Below are 17,845 nucleotides of genomic sequence, written 5' to 3' on the forward strand. Positions count from 1 at the left end.
GGTCTTTCTCCCTTCAACTCTTCCTTCTTTCCCAGGTGTGTTTGATAACTGCTCCCACACAGCCAATGACAAGGGCTGGGCCCTGGGGATTCGCTTGGGGAAGGACAAGGGGAGGAGAGATGCTCGCTTCTTCTTTTCTCTCCGCACTGACCGGGTGAAGAAGGCTACTATTGTGACTGGCCACAGCCGCTACCAACCAGGCACATGGGCTCATGTGGCAGCCACTTACGATGGACAGCATATAGCTTTGTATGTGGATGGCACTCGAGTGGCTAGTAGTCCTGATCAGTCTGGTCCACTGAATAGCCCTTTCATGGCATCCTGCCGCTCCCTACTCCTAGGAGGGGACAGCTCCGAGGATGGGCATTATTTCCGTGGATATTTGGGCACGCTGGTCATCTGGTCTACTGCTCTCTCACAAGCCCACCTCCAGCACAGTTCCCAGCATCCAAGTCGAGCAGATGAGCTGACCACCTTGATTCTAACAGCCACTTTCAACCCTCTCAAGGAACAGTGGGCCCCCTTTAGAGATGAGACATATCCCCGGCTGGAGATTCTCCAGGACTCTGACTCACAGCCTGAGATTCTGTCACCTTTGCAGCCTCCACTTTGTGGGCAAACAGCTTGTGACAATGTGGAACTGATCTCCCAGTACAATGAGCATGGGCCCCTTCGAGGGGAGAAAGTGATCCGCTACCAGGTGGTAAACATCTGTGATGATGAGGGACTGCATCCCATTGTGAGCACTGAGCAGATCCGCCGGCAGCACGAAGCACTGAATAAAGCCTTCAGCCGCTACAATATCAGCTGGCAGCTGAGTGTCCATCCGGTCCATAACTCCACCCTTCGCCACCGGGTTGTGCTCGTTAATTGTGAGCCCAGCAAGATTGGCAATGACCACTGTGACCCTGAGTGTGAGCATCCTCTCACTGGCTACGATGGGGGTGATTGCCGCCTGCAGGGCCGCTGCTACTCCTGGAATCGCAGGGATGGCCTCTGTCACGTAGAGTGCAACAACATGCTGAATGATTTTGATGACGGGGACTGCTGTGATCCTGCAGTGACTGATGTCCGCAAGACTTGCTTTGACCCCGACTCGCCCAAGAGGTAAGAAACTGGGGTCTGGAGTACTCTTCTTACACCGTGCATTTCTAACACAGTCCCCAAATAAAATGTTCTGCCCTCTTAGGCTTTACTGGGCTTTTGGGAAGCACTAGGTGTGTGAGGTAATTAAGGACCTGAAAATGCCTTATAAGGTATAGCTCTCACAGAGCTCAAGGTCTGCGGAGATGTCTCCCATAAAACAGTCGAGGACACACAGGCATAGAGGAGCTCAAGGACTCCTACCAGAGGAGCCCATGGAATCCCCAAGAAGAAACACAGGATTCCTCAGAGAGAAACGGAAGTATTTCTCAGTCTTCTAGCTCTTTGAAAAAGCCACTGATCTGAGTGAGGGAGTTGCTGAGTTAGTCAATTTTTTGTCAGTAAAATGACACACTTGAAGTGATCTTTTTGGGGGCTCATTTTCTGGATGTACCAGTCCAAGTTCAGGTAGGCCTGGTGGATAAAGCAGTCCACTGTGGCAGGAGCAAACTGTTTGCTTCCTGCTTCTGAAGCAAGAGAAGAGGAGGAAGAAGAAGCCAGGGTCCTGCAACCCCTTCAAAATACATTCCTGGTGATTCAAGAACCTCCCACTAGACTTGAACTCCTAAATGTTCCATCACTTCCCAAAGCACCACCCTGACCTTTGACGGACTTGCTAGTCAGACTTTTTGTTGCTGTGACAGATGCCTAAGGGAAGTGATTTGAAAGAAGAAACATACATAGTTTTTTTGGCTTATGATCTCACAGGTTTCCGCTTATGTATCCGGACCTATGGTGAGCCTCTACACACAATGAAGGAAAACTGTTACTTCATGATAGCTAGGAAGCAGAGAAAGGCTGGGAAGTCCTAGGAGAGAAGATAGGCTCTTTAACAGCGCATGCAGGTGACTCCTCACCGTCAGTAAACCCCACCTCTTAACATCAAATGAGGATTCTATCAGTAGATTAATCCATTGATGAGCTCAAGGCTCTCCTCTCATGGTCCATCACTTCCAAAAATTCTGTCAGTAACTTGTGCTTTAATGGATGAGTCTTTGGGAGATGGCATGTTCAGATTCAAACCATAGCAGGGACCCTCATCTAAGTCACAGTAATGGTCTTTCAAGGTGCCTAGGCAACATTATCTCCAGAATGGTCCTTTAGCTCTTTGAATTTTGGCTACATTACCCATATCTGAGTCTTTATAATTTATTTCTCTCACTGTCGCAGAGTTTCTATGGAAACATATCTCATTCCTTTTATTATCCAGACCTGTGATGCTCATATACAATATTTGCATTGTATAGCTAAAAGAGGTAATTATATTCTTAGGAGTACTAGCATTAATCCAGCGCCTTGATCAGGCTAAGCACAAGCCTTACCAGGAATCAAAGCTCCCAGTCTCAAATATTTGAACATTTTTGATTGTTAAAAATATTTAAGTCACAGTGTGTGTGCATGTGCACACATGTGTTTGTGTGATTGTACATATATTCAGGTATATGCATGCAAGCGTCCATTTGGAGGTCACAGGACAACCTTAGGTTATTCTCAGGTACTGTCAATCTTTTTCTTGAGACATAGACTCTTACTGGACTGGAGTGTGCTGGATAGATTTGAATGTCTGTCCAGTGAGTCTTGAGATTCATCTGTTTCCATACCACCAGCTCTCAGGTTATATGCATGCACCATTAGGCTTGGTGGTTGATTTTTAAACATGGGGTCTGGACATTGAACTCCAATCCTCGTGCTTGCAATAAAAGCACTTCATCGACTGAGCTGTCTCCCAAGTCCTAAATCTTCGCATTCAAATATCAAATTGTATCCAATGAGGAACAACAATCTCCTAACTCGTCTCCATTCTTCCCCATGTCCTAGTGTTAGAACAGGCAACCATATTTAGTTAATTTACCTCTCTTCTAGCAATCTTCTCCATAGACAGGGTCTTACTGTTTTTATTTTATTTTTTGAGCACCTAGATGGTTCTTTAACTTTGAATATTTTTTCTTCTTATATATGAAAAATTTTACAGGATTACTTTAATACTTCTCTGTTCTGTTTTTTTTTTCTTCTCAGATACCTGGTTATGGATCTTCTGATCTATTCCTTGAATTTTCTTTTCTTATATGTTCTTTGTGTTATTTGGGGGTTTTGTTGGCTATATTTCTTTAATTTTTCACTGTTCTGGAGGTATTGCAGTGCCAGGCTGATGAGTGTATTGGATGCAGCAAGCTCCTAGTCTATCTCCTAGTTCCCAAAGTCTATTTACTATATTGTTCTACACTAGAGGACCCATCAGATACTGTAATGTTAAGATCATATATTACACTTGATTGTAGCTTGAAGACAGGGAAGCAATTATCTTCTATTTCTTTTGACAGCTTAAAAATTTTAAGATAAATTTTAAAAAATCTAATTTTAATACCAGTTTATTTTAAGATTTTAGTTACTTAAATATTTGGTTTTATTATTTTTAATTTGTATTGTGTGTGTGATTTAGTATGGGTATGAACATTTATATGCAAGTATTTTTGGAGGCTAGAGGCATTGGATCTCCTAGAGCTGGAAGTAGAAGTAGTTGTGAACTTTCCAACTGCTGGGAACCAAACTTGGGTCTATTGGAAAAGTAGTATGTGCAGTTAATCCCTGCACTATCTCTTTTAGTCAACCATTTTACTTGAAGCTGTAAGGTTTTGTTTTTGTTTTGTGAAAAGAATATTAAATTTTTTCTTGTCTCTTTTCTTCTTGCTGGCTATTTGTTTCAATGTCTAGGCTTGTTCACACAGTAGGGAACACACTTTAAAATCTCTATGTTTAATTGTTCCCAAATTTCCCTTTTTGAAAGATGAAACCCAAAATAAATAGTGAGAGGTAGGGGGTTTCTCTCTTTTAATCCCCTCATACTTATTCTATATGTTGATGGGAAATGTCATTCTATCAATATGGCTCTCTTATTTGTTGATGAATAAAGCACTGTTGGCCAATAGTGTTACAAGATAGATGGGACTAGGAGTCAAGGAGGATTCTAGGAAATGTAGTCAAGAGGGGGAGTTACTATGTGATCCCGGGCAAGAGAGGACGAGTTAGGATGCCATTCTCAGAAAGATAAGTCCTTATAGAAATATGTATTAGTAGTCATGGGTTAATACTTAAGACAGAACTAGCCAATGAGAAGCCCTGGACATTGGCTGACAACATTGTAACTAATAGAGTCTCTGTTATTTTTTTTGGCTAAAGTGGTGATGGGACCCAGGCAGGAATCCTGCAACAATATGTGAAGTTTTTCTTTACCTTCTATCTTATGTTCTTTGTGGTGAATTTTATTATCAAAACACTGAATTATTTTTATTGTTACACTGTCCTTTATCAGGTTTTCTTATGGTATGTCAGCTATACCAATGCAAGTAGAGGGACAAATACAAGAACACATAACAGGGAGTAACTTACTGGAGGAATTAAATTTTTATCTAAATTCTCTGTATTTAAATACATGCTGAAGCATGAAAAACAGAACTATGAAGTGCCTTTCTGTGCCATGGCTTGGATTATTTAAAAGAACTTTGGATTCATAAGAGACCCGATCTCTGGGTTTCTTTGAGGTTCCTGGAGTTGGTAAAGTGAGTGGCCACTTCTGAACTAAATTAGCCATGTATAACACTCTTATTATTGCAATTAAATCACAGAGCTCAATCTCACAGTCCTATTATTTTGTGACTCTTAAAGGATCCAACTTCAACAAATGCTTTGCCAGACACTTATTGAATAAGTGAGAATGCCAGGCAGAGTCCATTTACTCAAGAACTCACAGTTGTGGCGGGGTGAGGGAGGCACACTTGAGAATGGGCTCAGACCTATAGATAGATTACAGAGCAACAGTCATTAGTAATTGATGATTGATGTTTTTGATGATTGTTCTTGCTTTCCAAATTCCATTCAACTTTCCCACCACTCCCATTGAGAAATCATAAATGTAATTCCTTTCTCAAAGACTCTGGGAGGAGGACAGAGTCCACGGAATCCAGCATCAAACATCTGTAACCCAGATGGGGCTATCAAAGGGAAAGCATTTATAAGGCTTGGGACTGGTCAAAGGAGATATGAGTTATAGATACATAACCCAGCCAGTGGATCAGAATTACTGAGATAGAGGAACTTGGCTTGTGACTAGGGCAGGTTGCATAAGCCAGATATCCACTTCTGCTTACTGATTGTCTTTAGGGAGTCCTCAAGAAGTGCAGGAGAGAAGAGGGTTCGGTGTCCACGTCGTACAATCACTAGCAATACTGCCAATTTACTTAGGGTTCTAAGCCGAGGACATCCCTGTGCCCAAAGGTAAACTTGGCTTCCCTGTACTCTTCAGTATCCTTTGAATCTTTCAGTTCCCTTTGGTCATTGTTTTTATTATTTTCCCTTCTAACATTTCTCTGCTTCTGTACCTGATTTCTATCTGATTTGCTCCTTTTATCAAGAATTGAATTAAGTATTCAGCCCAATGTGGAATTGTGTGTTTCCTTTTTAGATTCTGTGTCTCAGAGTCTTAATATTGTTGTTGAGGAGAATAATTATCAAATAAAATCAAATGGCATAGTCCTGTTGAAGCAAGCATTTAATCATTTAGTGTTTGACCTTGTTAGGAAGCAGGCAGTGGGAAACCAGCCATGTGTGTTCTGAATCTTGTGGCAGGCAAATGCCTCTTGTGCTCACAACCCTGCTCCCTGCTCCATTCCCCGAGTCTTATTCAAGGGTAGAGGACTGTACATGGAATGCTAGAATGTGGACTGAGAGGTGCCAGCAGGGTCTTGGCAAAGCACATATGGTGCATGCAATGTACCATAGGAATGGTGCATCTTGGGTCAGGGGTGCTAGTGCATATGGTATCAAAGGGAATGGGTGGAGAAACTGGTGTTGCCTTAGCTCATATGATGGGACTTAACTGGGTTTTGCTCACCCACACACTGTGGCTTTAGAGCCAAAGGAATGGTGGAGCTGGGCTCCTGCAGTGATGGGTCTGTTAAACATCAGCCAGGCTTCATTATAGGTTTCTTTTGAAGTCAAGATTCAAAGTTCCCTGAAGCCAAAATAAAAAAAATCAGGGGAAAATAAGTGTAAGGGGGTAGAAGAGGGCAGGGAGAGAAGAAATGGAGGGAAGACTTTAAAGCTGAACAGAAAAATCCCTCAATCTTTCCACTTCACTATGTTTGAACTGCATAAACTAAAGGAATGTCTCACATTCTCCTACTCATGCCACCTGATGAGGAGAATTAGAGAAAACAAAGATAAGCTTGAGCAATTTACCTAGAAACAGAAGCCTCTCCTGTTTACTCTCCTATAGGCCAATTTTCCACAGTTGCAATAAATACTATCTTAGAGTAAATAAAATCCAGTTTTTCTGTTCACCTGGCTAAGTGCATTTTTCTCTCCAGGTGTGTGAAGAGAGACTGTTTTTCTCCCTTTGTGGTTGTTTCTTGGCTCAATACACAGACTTGTGAATGAGCCATGTGGTCTGTCTGGGCTACAAATATTTCCTCTTAGGAAAAATGTTGAGAGACCCTAGTCTCCAACCACATCCAGTCATTCAAGGTAGTTGGGTGTTTTCCTAGGAGTTGGGGTGTAGCTCTGGTCCTTTGGCCAGTTGCCTCTCTCAGCTGATCTGATGTCATTTTAAGATCTCTTCCTAGAATTTAAGCACAAGGAATCTGAAAGCCAGCTGCATACTTATGTTTTCCTTCTTTCTGTTTTCTCTCTAGAAACCTTGTCTGTACCTTACTTTAGTGACCCCCACCCCCAAAATTTAACTCTTGTTTTTCACTAATCCAGACCCTTGTTCTCATGAAGTCAGAGATATAGACTGGGTGGTGGGTGAAACACAGAGTTATTTTTGCTCCAGGGCTCTATCTAAGGCTGTTTAATCTATCTCAGTACCTCTCCCTGGAGGAAGCTTCTGACCAGTTGATTTTCTGAGATGCATGCTTTCTTGACCTTCTCTTCTAGGACTTTGTCTAATGGCTGTGGAACTGATTTCTCAAGCATAACACTTGAAAAACTAATTCTAACCCTAACCCTGACTTCTTAAGAGTACCACTTCCTCATTCATGGGAAGTTCCCTTGTCCTGGAATATGACCTTTTAATTGCATTTGTATTATTTCTCATCTACTCAGTACTGACTCTCAGTTCCTGACCATTTTATGTTTCACTTCAGTTGTTGCAAAGGCTTCCAAACTGGTCCCTTGATTTTTGTTCTTGTTCTTTCTCCTACCCAAGGCCTATTTTTTTTTTTTTTTGGAGTATGCATTGGGTTCTTTTTTTTTTAATTTTATTTTCCAGTTTAAATTTAGATAAGAATCAAGGTTGCTTCACAAGTCAGTTCCAGGTCCCTCTCCCATTCCCTCCCTTCCTCCCATGCCCTCCCCCCCGTTATCCTCTCATTTCTCCAGGGAGGGTGAGGCCCTCCATGGGGGTGTCCATAGTGTGTCATTTCATATAGGGCAGGGCCTAGACCCTTTTCCAAGAGTTCTGGGTGAGAGTGCACCTCACATTGTTCTATTGGAGTCCAAAGTCCGTGTGTATACTTGGGATGGGTACTGATCTGCTGCCCAAGGCTCAATAGATTCCCTAGGCCTCTTCACTGACACCCAGCCAGCATGGGACTGATCAAGACCAAGGCCTATTTTTAATACAGCAGAGTAACCCTGAGATCATAATTCAGATCATGTGATCCTTCTACAGTAGTCCCTCAGCTCACAAGAAGTCAAGGTTAGGGAACAATGCCACTCTGCTCTATGAGACCTCCCTGATCTCACACTGTCACATTAGTGGTCTCACTTCTTTCTGTACCCACCACCCAGTTAAATCCCAGTCACACAGCCCTTCTCCCTGTCTTTTCCTTGCTGGTTACACTCCTTCTGCAGGATCTTTCAGGTGGCTTTCACTCTTCTGGAAGGTTTTCCTCCATTAGGCATGGTTATCTTGCACACATTTTTTTTTTTTCTGGTAGCTTCTGCCTCACAGAAAACGTCACATACTCCCTTGAGTTTTCCTGGTTTTGTTCCTGTTTGAGTTTTCTTTTTAGAATTTATCCCTAGCCAGTTATTTGATTCATTTTTTTCCTTAATGTTGATCTCTTCCAGGGGAATGCAAATTCCACGAATGAAGGGATTTTCACATAGTTGGGTGACTACTCGACCCTGGAACCTAGAACAGAAAAAGAATAAACTAAATATTCAATAAATAATTGTTGAAAAGTCATGTTCTTACTCTAGTACAGTGGTTGGCAAACTATGATCAGTGAACTAAATTTGGCCAACTATGATTACATAAATAAAGCTTTATTGGAACACAGCCATACCCACTTGTTTGTATATTGTCTAAGGGCTGCTTTCATGTGGCAGAGTTGTATAGTTACAGCAGAGACCAGATGGCCCACAATGTCTAAAATATTTACTATAAACGTTTGCTCTACTATATATTCATCACAGTATACTATAATTATCCCTTGTGGCCTGTCTCTTACAGAAGACTTTTGATTCTTTGTTCATAGTTCTTGAAACAAAAGAAGTACTTGGCTAGTTATAGCAAAATTAAGTGAAATACACACACACACATGCACACACACGTATATATGTATATATGATATATATGTGACATATATATATCATATATATTTACACACACACACATATATATATACATATATCGAACACACACACATAATCATTAATTTCATTGTAGGAACAGAGCTAGATTTCATATTGATTATCATATTTAATGATGGCAGCAGCATTTAAGAATTAAATGTTTAAATTTCCCATGTTTTCTATGTAAGAATGAGATTTATACAGTGAAGCATCAATCATCATGAAGTGACAGGACAGGAACCCAAATGACTTCAGAGACAATGCTATAACAGTGGGCTCTGTTCCTAACAGCAGGAAGTAACAAGTGTGCATTAGTTTTAATTATGTAATCCTTACAGAGAATGTATATGAGGAAATGAAGGAAAGGAAATGGAAATTATCACAATAGAAGGACTTTATGAAAGAAGTGAGTTCTTTAAGATATGAGGAGTAGAATGTAGGAGATATTATGGGAGGGCCAAGAAGTGAATCAAGACACATACTGTCATGTAGAAGCATAATAACGTCACTGTGAAAAGAAATGTTGGGAAGGGCAGTGTCATAGACAAGAAAGAGAAAGACAGAAATTGAAAAAGTTATAACCATAGCAGTTGTTAGACATGTGACTTATAGAGTTGCACAAGAAACAATTTGGAGCCATAGAAAATGTATAAAGACAGAAACCTCTATTTTATTATGCATCAGTCTTAGCAATTGCCATCTATCTTGAGTTATATGTTTTCCTGTAGAGAAAACACTTTCAAACATTAGTATTATTTTTCATGTGTGTTATTTATGTCCACATGCTGTGGCATGTTAACATTTCATGGAGTTGATTCTCTATTCAGGTCTTCAGGCTTGTGCCAGGAGCACCTCTACCCTTTGAGCTATCTTGATGCCGCGAGGTCAATTTTCTTATATCTGGAAAATATCGTTAGGAATTCCCTTTATTAAATGAAATGTTTTCTAGTTTTAAGCTTATTGTTTCCCCAAAGCATCTTTCTCAAACTTTTTCAAAGATAATTTTGTTAGTTATATACCCCCAGATTGACTGTTTATTCTTATTAAAGAATCACTTTCTTACACAAAATCAAGTAATTGTTATTGATTTGTGTTTATCCTGATTTTTCTCCTCAGATATCTTTTGAGAAAATTTGTCTCTTTGGTACTCTATAATTTTACCATGATGTGTATGATGCGATTTTCATTTTCTAAATTGTACTTGGTGTTTATTGTCGTTGAATCTGAGCACTCATGCCATCATCAACTCAGGAATATAGTGAACCACGGATATGCAAATACAGCCTACTAATTCTCCTGGATCTACTATTAAATATCAATTACTCACCCTCCCCTCCTCTAGCCCTTACACACAATCTCTCTGTTTTTTGTCTCTCTCTATGTCTTCCTTTTGTTTTTGAGGCAAAGTCTCACTATATAACTCAGGCTACCCTCCATTTAGCAATCCTCCCGTCTCTGCCTGGATTTCAGGCATATATCCTGATATCCAGCCCTTATGTGAAGATATCTCAAATGTTTCAGAGTTGTTGCCTGTCTTTTTGGGATTTGAGTAAATGTTGTGTGTATTGTCTATTTGTTCCTTTCTTCTTGTTTGACCATTTTCTCTCTGAAAAATATCACTTATTTATTAATATATTTATATTATTGTGGTGTGTATGTGTACCAAAGATGTGTGGGTGTGTATATCAAAGAATGCAAGAGGAAGTCAGAGGATAACTTTGTGGTGGGGGTTCTCTTCTTTTATATGGGTAGGTTCTAGGAATGGAACTCAGGCCCTTTGGTTGAGATTTTGCATTATGGTTTTTTAAGATTATATGATCAATGGAAGGTAGACAAAGTATATGCAGGGGTGCTCTGCATGTTGCTTACATATGACTCTATAACTATTCCTTATCTCAAAAGGGCCAATTAAAACATTACATGCATTTCTTCTCCAGTTTACACAATCTGATGGGGTTCTTCTCGTTTCTGCTTACTATTTCTTCATGGTTTTTGTTTCTTCATACTGCTTCATACAAGAATTATATTTATTGTAAACCTATTTTCTTATATTGGAGATATACCCAGTTACTGTTGGCAACTGTGTTCTGGACCTGGCAATATAAAAACATTTCAAAATATATTAACAGACTATTCTTTTGAAAGGCTGCAGGGTATTGGGATATATAGAGATGAAAATCTCAGAGAATTAGTCTATAGATACAAATTTTTTGGGGGTATTTTATCCTTGTTTACTGGCTCACAACCAAAGAACACAAAGTTTGTTTTGAGCCTCTTAAGAAAGCAGACTTTTTTTTTCATTTTTAGGGACTGTATTGAAAAAGTAGTCTTTGGGAGTGAGTCTCTTACTAATCTTCTTAGTCTGATAAACCCTACATTTTATTTTGTTTTGTATTCAAGAGTCCTATAATGCTATCAAATTGAACTTTGTGGGTACTTGGAATACCAGATTCCTCCAGGAAGTGAAAACAATTTTATTTATTTCCTTTTTTTGGTTTGCATCCCACTTTTACTTTAGTTAGTCTTGGACATTTCCTTTAATTTCCTTCCATCTTGGCAATGCATTTATAATTTAGTTTTGTTATTATTAACTAGTTGTGGCTTTTTTCAAAGGAGCTGGTACTAAGGCTTTGGGTTTTCAAATGCTCCCACCCTCATTTTTTAAACCAAAAAGGGATGTCTTAAGCCATTGGTTACTCGAATAATTCTTCAGGATATACACACAGAGGCAGCATGCAGACTGAATGTGGTAAACCAGTGGGGCTAAAGACCCGAAGGTGTGTTAGTCAGAATCTGGTCAGGAAGTGTGACAGGTGGAAAATGTCTAGGAAAATTATTGTGTCACAACAGAAAGAACTGGAAAGTCAGACATGAAAAGATTTGTCTCCTGGTCCTCATTCTAATCTGGACACACAATTTAATTGTCTGTTCATCTGCATTCCCATTAATTTATGTCTGACAAATGTTTGTTGAGTATGTCCTCTTAGTCAGGAATTGTTAGAAAGCCTACAACAATTCCTGAAAAATAAATATGAAGAAGCTATTCATCACAGTGTGGGATTTAACAGGGATCATGTCTTATGAGGTATTAGGTATTCATTATGAAGCAGAAGTCAGGTTACATTACTTACCCCAAGTCATTGAATATCCATGCCCTACCTGTCTCTTCAAAGACTGAATGTAAAAATGAAAAGCCAGGCACAATGAGTATCTCTTTTCCACCATGGTTGTAAAAATGTTGTTGCTGTTCAGGAAAGCCCTGTGTGTTGTGTACTTGGTACAAGAAAGAATTTCCACATGAATATTGCCAAGTGTGGTAAGGGATGGAGGGCAGAGCAATGTGAATGAGTACAGAGAGAGGGATTCAGATTTATTCTAAGCCAATCAAATGGGCTCAACACGGCATCATGGAGATTTACATGATGAACTTAAGAGTTTAGGCTATAAAAAATGTCTAAGTCAAGACAACAGAGATCTATGTAGCAATGGATGTGAAAATAACTGTGGGTATCTAAAAGCTTGATGTGGCACTAAAATACACCAACAGTCCTAAGCTCTGTGAAGGTTAAAGTATCCAGAATACTGGAAGAGATGCTCCCTCTAGGCAACTCCTAGTTAGGGTCTATCTGGAGTCTGAACCAATTCTGGGCAGCAGGTTTTATGAGGAACATCAACAACTTGAAACATATCCAAGGCTTGAGGGATAGTGGTGATAATCAAGATGGTAAAAAATGACCCCAATCTCCTTCAGCTATGATCTTAATGTCCTTCTTTCTTGGTTGGGGAGTCAGTATAAAAGGATTTTTTTTTCAAGACAGGGTTTCTCTGTGGTTTGGAAGCTGTCCTGGAACTAGCTCTTGTAGACCAGGCTGGTCTTGAACTCACAGAGATCCACCTGCCTCTGCCTCCCAAGTGCTGGGATTAAAGGCATGCACCACCAACGACTGGCTAAAAGGAATTTAAAAAAAATCACAATAGCCTCTTTTTCATTTCTTTAATTCCATCTATTCTCCCATTAGTTCATTCAGTTTATGATAAACATTACTTAATTCCTACTATAGTTTAGACATTAGAGCAGCTAGTACAGATATGACCCTTTCCTGTTCACATGGGACAGGCATAAATACACCACTGCAGATCTGAGTACACTATGGTCAAGGACTCCTCTGATCACCAGTAGGTTCCTAGATCTGAGTTTCTATGGGAATTAATGATGTCTTTTTGCTTCCCATCTCTCTTCAATCCCAATTTAACTCTACATATAGTCACCACAATGTTCATTCCAATAATCATTTATATGTTCATTGCTTCCCAACTGGAAAGACCCACCTTGAAATAGATGACATTTGCGTTGTTCTTGAACTGTGAGTAGAGATCAGAAGGGAGAGTTTAATAAGGGGCATAGGGGAGCGCAAAAGTTAAGAAAAGCATTCCGTATGACCAAAACATATAACCATAATAGCTGCTGCCCATCCACTGACATGCCCATCAACTATTAAATTGGATTAACATTATATGGCATTCATAGTGTAATATTAGGCAACTGCTCAAACTGACTCCATGTGCAATCTAGGATGTCTAGTTAAATGTGTTTTGTAATTATATTTAATTATTCTGTTCAATAGTTCAATTTACTCCTTTTCATAGATTTAAATGCAATGAAAAGGCACCATCATCCCTATTTCTATTATTCTGCTACTCTTCTTTTGGCCACCCTAAGTCTTAGCAGTTACTTATGATAGGCATGTAGGCTAAAGATGGTATATACACCAGTGATCTTCTTGGGAAGCTATCACAGGATTTCAATGCAATTAGAGTGAATGATACTGTTTCAGTAGACAGTAGTGAAATTTAAACTAACACTGAAGGATGCCTCTAAGACACATGCTAGTTCCCATCTTAGTTTTACCTTATATATTTGGATTTCTTTTCAATACACACTATAATTTGTAATGGAGTGCATGATCCTGGAGATGGAGAAAAATAAACAGGACTATTAGAAGGATATATGAAGACTGCTTCAGAATAGGAGTAAGGCCCAGAGCTGCCTGTCTACCTGGGTAACAAGAACTCTGGGAAAGCATAGCTGGTGACTTGGGGGGCCACGGGAAACCAAGCATCTCTTTGCAGTGGGTAGGGAAAGTCCATACCACTTCATGATCCAGTCAATTATGGACAGTATAAAAGGGAACTCAGCATAAGAATATGGCCTGGCAATCTTTTAAAAATAGTGAAATATGTTGTTTCCAACAAAGAGACACAGTCAGTAGGTACTGAGACTTTATGATCATTCCCAAGGAGGAGCCATATTATCTGATATGTATCAGGCTATACAGAGAGCCAATTTGCTCAAAGGAATGATTTCTGCTAACCCTCACAATGGGGTGGGTTTATCATATGTTCCTAGAAGATTTTTGTTGCCATATTTATGTTACTATTACTTTTGATAGGAAGTTGCTCTTGAGCATGGATTTGCCAAACTCATTTTTTGAGATTTCAAGTTAATGTCAGCTTTGTCAAGTTTCTTTAGGCAACAGAAGTCAGTGGGAAGACACTGAAAGGGAGACTAAATTTACAGAAGTTTACCCTAAAAGCAAACATTCTTAAAAGACTGACTACAAATAGAATTCACATAAGTTGTCTTACGATAATCATTACCTAATTTGTCCTCTATATTTCCCTACTAAACTCAAAAGCACGTCTTTATGTACTCTATGGCAAAGGCACAATCTGCCTCCAGATACAGAAACACCAAAGAGGACAAGGTAGAGAGATTCCACAGAACTGTATCTGGAAGGAGGCAGGTAGGTGACAGTAGCTCCTAAGTATCTGAGAGAGGAACTGCTGAAGGATGAATGCATTGAGAGTCTCTTTGCAACAGGCAGAAATGTTGCTTCATGGGAATGTTAGTAACCCAATCTATTCTCTGATGTTAAGCACATCTGGTAACTTTTGATTGAAAGCTATTTGAGGTCTTACAAAAACATCCTGAATAAGTAGTTGTTTTATTAGTTAAAAAAAGCAAAACAACAACAAGCTTGTGTCACAATGGGTGGAGGTAAGCCAAACATCAAGAAAGATGGTAGATTCATTAAGAATTCAACATGGTGCCTTGGGCACATTAAGAGACACAGAGACATCTTGCCTAATGGCCAGAGCTGATGTTCTGAGGCATTCATTCCCATTTCCACCCTGGCTGCATAACCTGATGTGTAAAATGACTGACACTTCTGTTAGCTGTAACACATACTCCCCAATCAAACATCTATCTTGCAAGTATTTTACCACACTGAGTCTTGTATTAAAAATGACCTGAAAAAAATGAGACAAAACCCAGTATTGCTTGTTTTTGACAAGTGAATTTCTTCTGAGTAAAGATTAAAATACTATTCAAAGGGCTGCAACGGACCAATTGATGGCAATGATTTCTTTCCTTTGGCTCAGGCAATCCCCATGAGGTACCTGCTCTATTACTAAGGAGTTGAGCCGGGTCAATGGACTGTCTGTTGTAGTAACTGCCTCTAGTAAACACACCATCTCCTCATGCCAGGAAACTACTCTCTTGCAGTTCTCTTAAAAGATAATAATTAAGAGTCCCATTTTATGAATTGTAAAGTGTGTTCGTTTAGAGTTTTTATTAGTGTTTATCATTGCTTGACAACACCTTCATAGTGTTCTTGTCAGTCAGTTACACTTACACTTAACACAGTCCACAGTTTTCCTTTTCATTTATGACTGAAGGGCTTGAGAGAGTCAGGATGGAGCAAGCAAACAGGAGAAAGCCCTTGTAGTGTTTTCACTGATGGCACAGGGACTTAGGCTTACACTCAAGTTGAGGAAGGACTGCCTACAAAACCCATGATGGTGGAGTAACCATGCTTTACCTACAATTTGTAGTACTGGAACCCTAGGTGATTTTAGCAGAGTATACCTTGATTCTCCTGAGGTAGGTACTCAGTAACTTTAGTAAGTAAAGTGTTATAAAGTACATATGTAAATACTGTGACCTAAGGAGACCAAGATTTCTAATGTTTTTATGGACCTGAGTGTGATTGGCTTAGGCTAGTAATTACTTCCAGAGCTCACTTACCAACTACTTCCCTTTAGGATTTTTAATCAGTTCTTATGATCATTATGCTGATATTAAGTCACAGAAAGACAAGGTTTCACTAGTGGTTGGGATGCTGACTTGAACACAGCTGAAGAATGAATATTGGCCAAGCATGTTGGTATGATTGGTATAATATTGGTATAATTGGATATGCCAATTTAAGATTAAGAGAAATAACATGAGGGAAAATAGTGTTAGTCCATTTGGGCTGTTGTAAAATAATGTACCTGAAAAATTAATAACTACCAGGTAGCTATTGCTCATAATTCTAGGGAGCAGAGTAAGTAAGATCAAGATGCTGACATGTTCAATGTCTGGTCATGGCCTACTTCTCATATGTGGTATTTTCTCTATCATTGTGTAGTAGAAGGAATATGCCAATTAGATTATGATCATCCTATTTAGAAGGGTATCCATTACATCCATTCATGGTGGAGAAGACAGGAAGATAAATCCCTTGTGATTCACTTTCCAAGGACCCCAATATCTTCTTCTTGCTGTGACATTGGGATGGCATTTCAACACAGGAATTTTGGAGGAACACAAACATCAGAGTCAATGATAAGGGAAGTCATCAGCTAAATTATTTTCTCTATATATCTTGTTCCTGAAACTATAATTATAACAATTCTACTTCCATCCCAAGAATCACCATATTTATTTATACTTTCTTCCTCAATATGTTTCCCCCTCTCATTTTATCTGAACAGTTATTTCAGCTGGTTGAGTCAGCGTGCCTCTAATTCAGAGAGGTGAACAGGTCCCTGCGTGTCTCTGATGATTCACTGTTGGCCACAGGGATTGCTGGGCAGTGAAGAGGTTTGGCAGTCAGGAGGCCATTGAAGTGAACATTGTAAACTTGAGCAGTGCCAGGAAGGACTCCAGCCAAACTTCATAATGGTTGGGCCAAAAATCAGCCAGTCCTTATTTCACCTGGGACTGCCTGTGTGGAAGACCTCCCTCACTGACCAGCTGCCTTTTCTACAGAGGACAGGAGAGACATCTGTCCTGAACTCAGAGAAATAGAAATGAACCCAAATACGTCTGGGGAGTTTCCCCAAAGGATCTGTTTGTTTTAAAGCAAATTGAATACATTTACTAATAGTACTTTCTTTTCTTTGTGATCTTAGCCCACCTAATCACTATTCATTTGGGCAAGTGCTTCACCTGCTCTGGCTCCCAACTGAGGCTATGGTGGGGCTGATGACGGCAGGCCTAAGGAACCTCAGAATTCCTTGAAAACCAAGCTTTGTAAATATGGGGGTGAATGAACCCACACTAATTCCCAAATGGCAGAAGCGGTTGCTTTGTTTCTGGCCAGTTACTTCATCATTTTTATATCCAGAACTTTAAGAGCATGCCAACTTTCACACATTTTCATTAGCAAAGGATTTTGTTTCTACTTTCCTCTTATCTACCACTCTGCTCTCATTTTTCATCATTCACTGAATACACAAAACTCATTGTTTTCTGAATGTCTTGGGCCTCGTTTTATATTTGTGCTTTCGAAGAAGTTGTTTCTTCTTGCTGAACTCCCTTTCCTTCTCAAAACAAAACAAAACAAAACAACAACAACAAAAAACCCAAAAACTGGCTCTAATGATTCTTTCAACTTCCCATCTAGTATTTCCTTTGCTGTTTTGTCTTTTCTCAAAATGGGGATTGAATCCAGGGCCCCACATATGCTAGACAAGCAGTCTACCACTGAGCTGCAAACTACTTTTTCTTTTATAGTAGTTTGAGACAAAGTCTCATTCTGCAGCTCAGGCTGGAGATATTCTTCTGTTTTAGTCTACCAAGCAGCCAAGACTGCACCACAGGCCTGGGTGTCTGTTTGTATCATTCTGAAGATATCCCTATTGCTTGTATTTATTATATTGTCATGATTTTGGGAGACTATAGGGAAAGCCTATGGGCACTGTTCAGGAGAAAAGTGAAAAAGATGAGACTTCTTCAGAATAGAAGCTGAGCCACCTACACAGAATTCAGGACGAACTTCTGTGAAGACAGACAGAG

At 39.7% G+C, this 17,845-nt stretch overlaps 1 protein-coding gene and 1 non-coding gene across 2 annotated transcripts in view; one reads left to right on the top strand and one right to left on the bottom strand.

Annotated features, from left to right (window-relative positions):
• The window catches only part of Pappa2 (pappalysin 2), a 234,881-nt gene that overhangs the window by 22,274 nt on the left and 194,762 nt on the right, over positions 1-17,845 (top strand). The window contains exon 2 of the mRNA XM_005071329.4: positions 36-1,107. Within this exon, the coding sequence (XP_005071386.1) occupies positions 36-1,107 (1,072 nt within the window). The remainder of the gene's footprint in view (positions 1-35; positions 1,108-17,845) is intronic.
• Positions 3,253-3,442, bottom strand: LOC121137387. Its single transcript, XR_005874633.1, has one exon. It is a non-coding gene; the product is annotated as a U2 spliceosomal RNA (small nuclear RNA).

The sequence above is a fragment of the Mesocricetus auratus genome, unplaced genomic scaffold (genome assembly GCF_017639785.1).
Source record: "Mesocricetus auratus isolate SY011 unplaced genomic scaffold, BCM_Maur_2.0 Super-Scaffold_100676, whole genome shotgun sequence".
Classification (NCBI taxonomy): domain Eukaryota; kingdom Metazoa; phylum Chordata; class Mammalia; order Rodentia; family Cricetidae; genus Mesocricetus; species Mesocricetus auratus.